We start from the raw sequence: 13,507 nt of genomic DNA, 5'->3' as shown, positions 1-13,507 counted from the left end.
TGCGTATTTACTTCATCTCAAGTTAAATAACAAAATATGTTTTTTTTGTAAATATTTCAAGGAAATAAACAAAAATGTAGTAGTGAAATAATTTTTTCTTTCTTTTTACATTTTTTACCAACTACTTTTGATGTATGTCTAATACGCTTAATCAAAAACTAAACGAAAAAAGAGACTGTAATAACGTGACAACCAATGTTTTTGAAACGAATATTCACATTTTATTCGTTAAGAAATTTCAAAAATCGTACAGAACATTTTTTCTGTTTTTTAATTATTAAACTATCCAAATTACAGCTACATGACATCTACAAGTACCCTCAGCTATAACGTTTCTCAGTCAAAATGGAGCTTCAACTATCAGGATGATGCCCAGAACTGCATTTCCAATACCATTTGCTCTCAGGATCTCGTGAGCTGGGCCTTTCAGGTATCTAGTGAAATGGAATTTTTGTCTCGAAGAAAGGTATACATACATGAATATTTTTTTACTTTGACCTTTTTCTACAAGGACTCACTTCTTTTATTTGTTGATCAGGTTGTGCATTGCGACTTGGTTGCCAGAAATGTTTTGTTAACAGAAAACAACATTGTTAAGATTTGTGACTTCGGTTTAGCCAAGTCAGTGAACAAAATTGGCATTTACCATAAGCAAAGCGATGCACCGGTGCCCATTAAATGGTTGGCCATAGAGTCAATAAGAGACAAGACTTTAACATCACAGTCAGATGTCTGGTCTTTTGGCATTTTACTTTGGGAATTGTTTACTCTCACAGATGATCCGTATCCAGATATGGAGCTCTAAGAGGTGTATCAAAAACTCCTCGAAGGCTATAGAATGGGACAGCCCACATATGCTACTAAAAAAATGTAAGTATAAAAAGAGAAAAAGTAATTATTTCGATTATTTTTCCAAATAATTAATTTGCTTCATATAATTGACTGTAACTTTAGTTATGACATCATCCTTCATTTTCGGGTGGCTGAGCCAATGCTAAGACCGCCGTTTACAGAGTTAGTTAAAAGTATCAGTGAGCTTTTAGAACATAATGTCAGATTAAACTTTTTAAAATTAAATCATGCGTACGAGAATACAAACAAGGAGCGTGAGTCTAAAGAAAAAAATAACTTTTTTGACATGATATCCCAAGAACGTGTATTATTTTTCTTACCTCTGCATGAATACGTAAACGAATTACCTCAGCCTACAAAACCAACGTACGAGAATGTGATCAGTGTCAAATCTTAGCTAGTATCAAACAAAATCGATCTGCGAGCAGCTCACTCCCAAGTATGAGCAAGTCCATTCTACGATACGCAAAGATAACTACTGGAAGATTCTTGAAAGCGCAAGAATATAACAGGAGTTAATATATTCGGTAAAAAGAAATAATAGAGAAAAAAACATCAACAGCATACGTCTCTCGATAGACAAGATTTCAGGATAGTAGGGAGTTTCGAAAAATTAATATCAACGTCTGAAAATTGTTCATATAAATTTAAACTAGAAAATTTTAAATACTGTAATTGATAAATTTATAGAAAATTTGTAAAATATAAAATATATGAATTCTTAAACATCATTTAGAACGCCTGAAAAAATAGTTAAGCTTATTTTATCGTACGATCAAGGAAAGCAAAAATATTTTGATTTAGTAACGTAGGTTTTACGTAATACCTATTCTTTTTTGTTCAAAAATAAAGGAGTTTAATAATCAAATAGTCAGTATCCAATAAAAAAGTTGTCCGTACATGATATTAGTGTTAGAAAAAGCAACATAATACTAATTTTGAATATAAGGAAACCTCTTACTTCTTTCTATATTATGTTTTTCATGTTAATATTTATTTACTGTTTGTTATTTTAATTGGCTTAATTATAAATTATATTTGTTACTAAATGATTCGCAGACTTAAATAATTTTTTTAAAACCTTACAAACCTTTTCCTTAGTAACAGCTATTCTATTTATTAATAAATAATTATTTAATTATTTTCCTAATTGGGCGTTGTTTAAATGAATGATTGTTGATTCAATTTTTCAAAATTTTCATCTTTTTTTATTACTAGTTTATTCATACAAGATATCATAAATAAATTAAAACACACACCAGTCATGTCATTTTTTAATATAATCCAAAGAAATCGAGGTTGAAAGCCGTGCAGAGTTAACGTAAGCCGTTTTCATACATCTTTATTTTTGAAGTTATTGAAGTTATACTTCTATAGGTGCGTTATGCACTACAGAGTAAATCAGTAATTTCAGATTGGTGACCTTGAGAAAAAGTGTAACGGAAGCGGATTTTTATTCATTCTCCCCCTTCGCCCCACTCCCCTTCACGAACTTCCAGTCTCTTCTTCACCACACAACGCCACCACACCACACCACACGAATATTGTGTATTTGATTTTTTTTTCTTTTGAATGATTTCTAACAAAAAAAAAAAAATAAATATCTAAACAAATTTGAACGTGTAAGGTTTGAATTTGTGTGGTTCATAACTTGTTTTTAGTGAAAATTTTAATTTACCGTTAATTCATTAATTTGGCTTGATTATAAATACAAGTGATAAATAAATGATTTATTTAATGAGCTACTTTTTTTAGTTAAACGTTTTTTTTTTTTTTTTAACTTAGACATTAGTATATTTTAGCATAGCAGCTTTCGTATGTATTAAGAAACATTTATCTACTTATCATTAATTTGTGACTTTTAACATGAATAAATAATTATTCATACGATTTTTCACAATTTTTAAAAATTTTCATAATCAGGAAAAAAATTATTTGTACTGCATAAAGACAATAATTGATTTTTATTCTTTCACAATTTTTTCTTTGTGATTAAGGTGATTTTTTGACTTACGGACGTTTATTACATAGTTATAGGGGAGGAATACTTTAACTCAAAGCTTAGAGAGGTAGAAGAAGTGCAAATATATACAGCAACGTTGGAAATTATTATTCTCATATGGATGTACTTACGCATACACACTTTTACGCATACTTGACCAGAAGTAATCAAGAAAGAAGGTTCTTATATTGTATGAAAAAATGATAATAATGAAATTAAATATCTATTTGAAAATAAAATAGGTTTATCTAAAAGTATATTCTTTCATACAAACAAAAATTGGGAGGTTTTCACAGATTCTATTAATGCAATTTTAAGTGATTTTTCCGTAAGGTTATATGTTAAATAGTAACTTTTTAAAATTAAACATGTGAAAGAGGGTACAATTGAATAATCTGAAATTTTTTTCGGATATTTCTAATGCTATTTTTAGTATACTTTTGATGTTTGAATAATACCTGTCCAAAAAAACCTGTATGTGATGAACGTCTTCAAGGGACATTCACTGGTAATACTACCCTATTGAAAAAAGTGGTATGCAGGATAGTTTTTCTTAATTTTTTAGATACAATTATATTTTGGGTATTAAATATGAAGAAGGAATAAGTGTGTGAGCGTATGTGACAGATGTGAGACTGACGTTATAGAGGTATAATCAGTGTAGGCGATAGGAAGTTGTTTTGAAATCATCGGAAGGTTCGATGATAGTGATTAGTCTTGTACTGCCTAGTCCACGTATTGTTTATGTTGTATTGTACCATGATATATTGTTTATAATCGTTAACTCATTAAATATTAAAATATTTATTGAAATCACACCTAACTAACGTAAGTATACTCATTCCAACGATAATTGCACCACCTCTGTACATAATTTCGTTTCGTAAAAGGTATTTTTATACCCATAATTATATTATCTGCCATGCAATTTTATAGAAGTATAAGTTCTTACTTATGGGTACCCAAGCACCCACTGTCCACTGGTTTAATTAACAATCATTAATTATGTAGTCATTATCTTATATTTCTAATATATTTTATAGACAAAATGTAATCATTTATTTTACACCATATGAAACTGAAAAAACATTTATTTGTTTTCCAATATTTTATGAGCCTTTTTTAAGATTACTGTTGTGGGTGTCGTAGACGCGACTAATTGTGAGAATGAGTGTGTCAGCGTATGTGACAGATGCGAGAGTGATGTTAGAGATGTTATCACAGTTGGTAGTTTTTTGGAAACGATCGGAAGACTCGATGAAAGTGGATACTCTCACACTGGCCAGTCTGGTAGCACGTCATGCCATTGCTATACTCTGTACTTTTTTTATCCACGCGATGTATTCTTAATAACTGTTTAGTTATTAAATATTAAAGTATTTATTGAAACCACACCTAACTAACGTAGATATACTCATTCCAACGATAATTGCACTACCTTTGTACAAAATATCGTTTCATAAAGGTATATTTATATTCATAAACATTGTCTGCCACATAATGTCATAGAAGTATAACTTCATACTTGGGTACCCAAGAAAACACTGTACACTGATTTTTTTAGAGATTAAAACCGCTTTTCTCACTCTCAACGGTTTCGCAGCTCACTATCGCAACTGACAGGTTCTCTTCAGAATAGACAAAAGCACTGCCCTGATTCATACAAACAAAATGTGAGTTACCAAATATTTGAGGTTACATAATCAGCCGTTAGATTGGTATACTAGTAGTTATGAATGAAGTGGGTGAACTGTTTTCGGCCCACTCAACTAGGGATGCATCAAAGTCTAGTATATGTTCAGAGTCTAAATGTTAGTTGCCTGCTGGTTAGTTGGAAAAGTAACAGGCCTTGAATTACTTCTTTTTTACAATAAATCCATTGAAAGATTGGATAAAAACTTCTGTTGAAAAGTCTGTTTTTTACTGCACACTATGAGTAAATTCATGTTTAGGCAACAACAATGAAATAAGTGTTTTCCCCAAAGAAAATCATACAAACACTTAAAAAAAATGATTTTACTATTTTAATATTATCACCTACATTGAGAAAATAATTTTTAAAATTATAGAGAAATTCCAGAAAAAATTACCATTTCGGTCGGTAAATTAGATGCAAGTTGGCAAAAAAGGAAAAAATTATTATTTTTACCAGTAAAGATTATTATTTTAACTGTTAAAATTTCAGCTTGCATCCGATTTACTGAGTGGAATAGTAATTTTTGCTGGAATTTCTCTATAATTTTTATTATTATTTTTTCTCTCAGATTACTATTGTCCATAAGAGCAAAAACTTATAAGAAAATAAATTTTCAAATTTATAGTTTTTATAATAATTCTAAATATTTCCTAATCAATTAACAGAGAAACATGCAAAGTACATTTTTTATTTAAAAGTTGTAAAAAAATAATGACAGATTTTATTTATTCTAGAAATTTCTAGGGATATAGAACACAGCAACAAAGTGACCTTGATACCAGAAAAATATTGCTCGTGAAAATCGACACACTATTAAAAGCTTTCAAGGACGCTGCATTTTCCGCACTGGTATAGGTTAATTTTTCCACGATTTTAGCTTTTAAATAAAAAATGATGCATCTAAGAACAGTTGGAAACTTTAGCTAAGCTCTAGTTTTAATCACGTTGGTGTTGGAATAAGGTTAAAATGGTTTCAAAGGCTTTCATAAATCTTTATAACAAAAAATTTTTGGAGAGGCTAAAAATGAATGCATCTACAAAAGGTTTATGGCATACTCAGCCTCTATTCGAAAAAGTGATATTGAGGTGTCTTATAATCTTGGCACTGATATTAGGAGTAACCATGACGGTAAATACGTTGACTCATTTATTAATCTTGATACGTGATGAGCATGTATAGAATGAATGTACAATTGTATCAGATGTCATGTATTCGAATTTGGATTGAAAAAAAGAAGAAGAAAAAATAATCGATCCAATCAGAATTTTATTCTTAAGCTAAAATCAGTTGCTAATAACAATAATTCCAGTTTTATTGAAATCTATTAGTGTAATCTAGAAATTTGACTACTTGTATACATGTGCCTACTTACACTTGCGCATACCTACAAACCTAATTCTTCTAATTTTATCTAAATACTTTTTTTTTAATTTTCTAGACTTTCTATTATAAAATATTCCATCACAACGATAAAAAGGTGGAAAATTGTTTTTTTTTAATCGATTGTCAAAAATCTATGAAATCAAATTAAAAACAGAAATTGATAAAATCAAAAGTGATAAATATGTAAAAAAGTCAATACTCATGAAAATCGGTCGAGAAAATTCTAAGATATGATTTGTTACACATACAAACAGACTGACATATTTTCACTAAAGTACTCTATATTAATTCTAAGCTTCAGAAAACATGTTTATTCTATGTTTTCTCAATGTATGATTTTTAATCTACTAAAAACTATTTTTATGAGGAAGCAAACTTATTCAATTTCAGATGTTAGGCATCATACAAAACTGGGACATAAGTTTAATCGCGTGTGCTGAAAACATATGTCAATGCTCCTTTTTTTTGCTAGCACTAGTACAATATTATTTTGCGGTAAATCATTTTGAAAAGGTATTTAAATATCAGTAATAAGATGTATTACAATATTTACTTGAAAAACTTGTAATAGTTATAGCAATGGCGCGCAAATGGAGCATCAATGTGTTAACTAGCCGGCTCTTGGTAATAATGCTTCTCGGGTGATTTCTAAAATTTCTTTCCATTACACCTTCGCTCCCAAATTTGAGGGAGTCAAAAGATGGGGAAGGGGTATAAACATTTTTTTTTTTCGTTTGCTAAGCCAAAAAAACTACGATTTACATGAATATTATACCCAAATGCTACCAAAATTTTGTCAGCAGAAACTAAATGTACGAGGAAATAGGGAATCATAAATTAATTTTAAAAAAAACTCACCTTCACCCATACATTTCTCAAATTTTGGGGCGTGGGTGCAATGGAAAAGAATGTTAAGAATTGCCTCAGAAGCATTGTTACCCAGAGCCACGTAGTTAACAGATCGATGCTCCATATACGCATCATTGCTTAGAAAATAAGCAATTTTAATCGTTATTCAATTAATTTTTTTAGCTTCGTCACCAATTCACCGAAAAGTTAATACAAGAGTGGATATCAATAGATGATGACGTCGAAGAAGCTATTTCGATGAAATTTTTAGAACTGGGACTATTTTTAACAACCATTTTATCGTGTATTGAGAGAACTACCTTTAAATGAAATTATTAAGTAATGATTTATATTAATTCATTATTGTTTTTAGGGCTGTTTTGTACATGTATCGCACTGATTTGTCAGACAATTCTATCACCAGTAATTTTAGACCTAACCATACCGTTATATGAGCCTCAACCGAGATATTTTATTATACAAGCAAAGTTTATCGGTGATCCAAATGAATATTATTTTGAATATTATCTTGTACATATGACTTTCATGGCTCTGGCTTCTTTCATCTTTGGCGAAACTTATGTGAGAAAATTTATCTTTTTTTGTTATGTATTGAAAACTAACGTGATAGCCACTGAGTTAATATATTTTAAACCACTTCACGTGTGTTATACTCCAAATAAAAATATTTAAAATGATCGTTATAATAATAATTTTAACATTTACAATCATGACAACAAAAAACGGTAAAAATAAAAAAAAACATATCTATGCACACTACTAACACAATTAACCTAATAAATTTCAGTAAACACGTCACTACCAAATACACGATTAAGCTGACATATTTAAACACGTTTCGATTGTATATTAGTATAGAAAAAACTAAAATGATCCTACGATTGAATAGTTTCATTTGATTATAATAGATTATACATTTTTCTGTAAAACAACGTCATAACCACTATGTAATGGTATTTTTAACGATTTTGCTCTGTGTTATGCTAGATAATAATAATAATTCTAATAATAACAATAATAATAACAATAATGATAATAAAAATAACAATATTAAAAACAAAATTAACTATAATAATAACAATAATAGTAATACAAATAATAATAATAATAATAATAATAATAATAATAATAATAACTATAATAATAATAATAATAATTCTTCAATATTATTATTGAAGCTAATCATAGGGCTTGAAACTTTGAACGCACTCTATTTATTAGCTTCCTGTGGACTAAATTTAAATAAAATCCGTATGTTAGCTCCGTATACTGTGGTATCTCCGTAAGTTAATAATAACAAATTTAAATATCTTTTTATTATACGAATGGTTCTTGAACTATGCAAAGATCTGTAGATATTATTGAAGACACTGCGAATGGATTGTTTGCCATTGGAATACTGATTTTAGTAGCAATTTTGACTCTCATGGTAAATTGTGTAAGTCCGTTTTGAACAAAAATTTTTTATATTTTTTAGTTGTATAATGTTCGTAAAATAATTACACTTATTTTAATGTTGCAGTTATTTGAGAGTAAGAATGTATACGAACTAATAAGAATAAGTTCAGCTGCAGCTGTCCCGCCAATAATTTTGTTTACGCTTAATTGGCCCGGACAATTACTTATAGATGAGAGTAATGATTTATTCATAGCAACGTAAATATAACTTATGCATATTTGAAATCTTTTTTCATGACAGACACAACCATGACGCGCCAAATTATTTTTACAGTTATGTGCAAAAATGGTATCAATTGTCTGGAAAATTCAAAACTTAAAAATCATGAGATTTCGCTGCATGCGCCCAAGTACAGTAACAGCTGGAAAGTTTTGTGACTTAAATTATTATACCTTTGGATTGGCAAGTACATTTGAACAACGTATAATAAAATTAATATGGCTATTTTATAGCAATAGTTTCAAGTACTTTGGTAAATACAGATAAAATTACATCTTTTAGATTATGAGAAATGCGTTATCCTACATAACTTTTCTACATTCCGTAAGACAGTAGTTTACAAAGTACGACCCAAAAAGGTAGTTTTGTGTGTATTGTAGTTTGTCAAATTTCACAACGTTCTCATCGACCATATGAATTTTAATTTAAATAAAAAACTCCATAGATAGAGATGGGTGGAAAAATAGTGAATACATGTATGTTAATTGAAAAAAAATTGAGTTATAGCAACTAATATAGTAATCTTTCTATGATGTATGATGATAAAAAGTCAGCAAAAATTATTTAGCTGTAAATTTTTAAGTATTTACACTGCAAGGGGGTACTTCTACTATCTAGAATTTATAATACACGCTTTACATTTATACTTATATTCTTTTATTTATTATATTTTCATATAATAAAAAATCCGTCTAATAGACAATTCAATTTTTTTTGTACATACATTTTATAAAAAATTCCTATTTTCAAATTCAAATTTGAACGCCGCGCGCGGGGAATGTGCGTCTAGTACGTTAAGAAAACGCTAGAGCGCGGGAAAACCTGCTACTCAAAAGGAAATAACGTTAGCATAAAAGGCACCATTGCGCAATGCAAAGAGAGTTCATCTTCCAGCGAGCCTGGGACGCGGTATATCCGTTGCTCACCCAGACCTGGAACTTACCCGTGCACCGGTACAATACCGCGACGAGCACGAAGGGAGAGAAAGAGACGAAGTACGAAGGCCGATAGCTGAAAGGTAAGTGTGTACACCACCAAGGTAACACTTCCACTAACCGGTACCTACTTGGACTTTCAGTGCTCGACCGCTTTAAGCGTGGAGACGACGCATCCCCAAGTAGTCGAGGCACTAGGGTTAGCGACCACGTTCTTAGGTGAAGTTCCTGGGTTGATGACTTGAGCAGTGCTCAAGACACCCAAGTCACCCAAGGGCCCTGAGAACGACCTAACCTTACGTGACTTGGTCGGATAGGTAGTTACCTAACACTAACTTTCCGCGGTTGTAATAAAATTTCGCATTAGTCTAACCTAACGTGTTCAAGCAGAGATACTAAGAAGGGAAAATTCAAATTGTCATTTTTGTAAAATTTTCTATTAAAAAGGCGGATAAATTTTAAGTGAATTGTCGAGTATATTATATATTGTTTTTTATTAACGTAAAAAATTGCGATCACTCAACTACAATTAATACGTGTAAAAATTTAAGATATAATTTCCTTAGAATCATATGATTGAATAAATATAAGATAATTAAAAATAAATTGATTGTACTTATTTAAGCAAACCTTCCCCTCCACATAAGATCGCGAGTTCCTTTTTATAGTTTAAGATACAAACTAGAAAAATAGCTGTTAAGATTTGAAATCGTTTAATAAACTGAGAATGTTATCTGAACCCCAAAAAGGGACAGGAATAAAATAAAAAAGATATTAGATTAGAAAAATATTGAATAAGTTGAAAAAGATATTAAATCATTAAATTAATTAAATTAAGGAAATATTCAGGAGAACTTAATAAAGTAATAATCAATAAACTATTGCTGTATATGGTGCAGGAATTAATTGATTATTCAACAGATAATTTTGAAACTTGATAATAAATATTTTTAAGTATTGTATATAATCGGCAATTTGAGCAATTTCGCTCTTTTACACAGGGCCACGAACCCGCCCTCCGACATATAAACACAATCATTGTTTGTAGGTTGGTTCCTAATCTTAGAGTTTCCTCGGTACAGATAATATTCTTAGCCGATTGTTACCACCACAAATTAACCGGGGTTATACTCAAAGAAAGGGAAGTCGTAACACTATTGACAACAGGATGTTTATTTTTAATACATTCAACTAATAAAATTAAATAAAGTAAAAAAAGCTATTTCATTAAAGTTTTGAAACACGTGATAATTTTACTCAAAAAATATTTTAAAAATTTCTATTGCCACTGAGTTTGTTAAAGATGATTTTGGAACTGACAAAAAAAGTAAAAAATTGTTAGGTATGCTACCTTGTTGACTAAGACCATTTTTTGCGCGGTTTTTACTTTTCAATATTATTGAGAATAAAGAAAATCATGCTCATCTAAGTATATGGGGTTGGGGAGTGCGAGCTCAGCGATGGCTGTGATGGTAAAAAATTTGATACCTGTTGCAAACTTCAGTGTGCATCTTGGTGAAGTTTCCGATTTTAGAGCCTTTAACGATCAAGGCTTAAGCTAACGTTACTATAGATATCACTATGTTTTACAAGCTCAGTACAGAGGGCACTAGAGATAAGCCAAGAGTATCCAGTTTAAATGGCAAATGTAAAAAATATAAGGCCAATAAATTAAATTAAAAATGAAAAAAATGAAAAATCCAGTTTATAATAGAAAGGATACCTGTGAAAATTATTTTCAAAATAGCGCTGCCAATACGGATATACTTTATGTTATGAAATGGTCTAATCCCATTGGGTGGAAGCTTTTTTCCACCCAATGAAATTCTTCAAATATCAGACAAGAGGATGAACTATTGAGTTTATCAATATTTACCAACATCAAAAATAAAATATTTACAGTACCATGGTAACTTTGAAAGAGATGTCCTGTGTAAGTATTTGTTAGATTTGATATATATTTAAATAAATAATTATTAACGGCAGCTTTTAAAAAAAAATTTACTTATGAAGAAAGAAAACAAAATTCACTTCATAGATGGTCCTGAATGAATATTATGAATAGCTCACATTACAGCATTGTTGCTTTCAAAAGGAATCACCAATCTCATAACATCCCATTTACTTTTTGATTTGAACAATATTGTAATAGTATTTTTAGAATTAATAATAAATATATGTGTGTACATATATATTTTCATGCTTTTATGGATTTAATGGTGTTATATTCCTTAATAGCTATAGTCCATGCAACGTTTTTCTATAGTTTGGTGTGCCATCTGCCTCCCTCCCTCTCCTGTAAAAACATAACCTGTCATAGATTTTTCATAGTGTTAATTAGCTTCTTCTCTCACCAATACACTCAAATTTTCTAATAAAGTTAAATATGATCATTACGCGTTTTTTTATAATTGGTGAAATTTCTATCAACGGTTGATTGTAAACAGATAAACGTAATAGAAGTACTCAAAAGGACTACAACCCACATGTAAAAACTGGCTTGATATTAATATTAATTGCTCGACTCCTGGGAATCCTTGTGCCTTTATATTTTGACAGCTTCATTCTCTCATGACTTTATTAATTTGGAAACAAATTTTGATAAAATTCTCATTGTTAATTCTGTAACTGATAGAATTACTTGAAAAAATTTAGAAATAATGAGTAGAGTGCTACATAACTTCTGTAATATTATCTTATCTTACTAAAATATAAAGCAAAGTCACTAAAACCGTTGTAATCGCTAACCGCGAAAACTACTGAACCGATTTTGCTGAAATTTTGCATACCGATTCTTGACACTTCCTAGATGGTTTTAGTATGATTTTTATCTTGAAAAATTTAATAACAATAGCAATAACTAAGCTCAAAGTTTTGCAAAAATACTCCAGCTTTTTACTTTAGTTCAGTAGGATCCGCTAGGTGGCGTCGATATAAAATCGAAGCTACCTGCAACATAATTAAATAAGTGTGGTTATAATAGGCCAGAGCGTCGCAGTTTTCTCTGCAATTGTCGACTGGCAGTTCATCGAGCTGCATTGAGAATGTAGCTGATAGTCGTGCAGCTTGGTATCCCGGTTACCAATGACGCTCTTCTCCGAAGGTGAAGTGATCTAGGTCTTCACTTTCACCTGGAACCTTCAGGAATGATGAGGGCCACTAATGAAAAATTTATTCTAACCGATAACGTCTCCGGCGGAATACCAGGTGACGTGTCTAGCCAGATCACATCCTGCTCCGACACTTCAGAGTTTTGTGGCCGTACCACAATCTAGCCTGGTGCCGTCAGAGAATTTTTTACTACAAATATAAGCCAGGGAAGACAGCCCTAAAGAGTACGGGCAGCCACAACTGCCAACTTCTTAGTGGTCGTTCCAACGGCATACCTACGGAGAAGGTATTCTCCAGGCCCACTTTCCCGACTAACGATGAGCGGTGGTTATCCGGGGTTATGTAAGATAATTCCTGCATCAAGAAGTTTTTCTTCGAGAAGAAGTGCGAACACGTCATGAGTAAATGCATGAATGCCCGTTACCATGCAAAGAGTATAAGTTAGTATCGACTTTTGTTAGGTTGGTCGTATGACTTAATTTACTAATAGAGAATAAGTAAACAACATTTATCTTGTTTTCAATTATTTTCGTAGTAAAACTATGATAAAAAATGAATTCTACAGTCAGCATTTTTTAAAAGTTCTTAACATTGTATTTTATGAGGGGTATTAAATGTAACATTATTTCTTAACACTGTACTTCACAGTAGAATCTCACACCACTCACAAGGTACTACTTTGGTAAATTAAGTTTTTGTAACTTTTACCATACTTTAAGTAATTTTTTTTTTTAGTACCGTGGTACAAGAACACAAAATAGGCCCACTAGCTAGACATTTTTCGAACCTCAACCTAGTTTGGGCTAAAGCCAAAATAATGTCAAAAGATCAAGCCAAAAACAAAAATTTAAATAAAATAATATATTAAAAACGTCAAAGAATTAAAAAACAAAAGTAAATTAGCGTGATGCTGGTTATGGTAAATAAAAAAACTTGTTGATACAGAGGATATTTATGATAATTACGCATTGATTCTAAT

General features: G+C 30.6%; 1 protein-coding gene across 1 annotated transcript; it reads left to right on the top strand.

The window, feature by feature from the left end:
• Positions 1-301: 301 nt before the first annotated feature.
• LOC149374179 (fibroblast growth factor receptor 4-like) lies at positions 302-805 on the top strand. The gene is made up of 2 exons (XM_089594785.1): positions 302-466; positions 539-805. Exons 1-2 carry the CDS (start codon positions 302-304, stop codon positions 803-805), a joined length of 432 nt encoding a protein of 143 aa, XP_089450911.1.
• The last annotated feature ends 12,702 nt before the right edge of the window (positions 806-13,507 follow it).

This window comes from Copidosoma floridanum, unplaced genomic scaffold (assembly GCF_036245765.1).
Source record: "Copidosoma floridanum isolate Cflo_tuat_1 unplaced genomic scaffold, Cflo_Japanese_pri ptg000021l, whole genome shotgun sequence".
NCBI lineage: Eukaryota > Metazoa > Arthropoda > Insecta > Hymenoptera > Encyrtidae > Copidosoma > Copidosoma floridanum.
This window is presented reverse-complemented; position numbering and strand designations above follow the sequence as displayed.

Bases quoted from the DNA above. Each gene is read 5' to 3' on its own strand.
- LOC149374179 (XM_089594785.1), top strand. From the start codon at position 302: ATGACATCTACAAGTACCCTCAGCTATAACGTTTCTCAGTCAAAATGG. The intron at 467-538 runs GTATACATACAT...TTTGTTGATCAG, and splicing joins AATTTTTGTCTCGAAGAAAG to GTTGTGCATTGCGACTTGGT.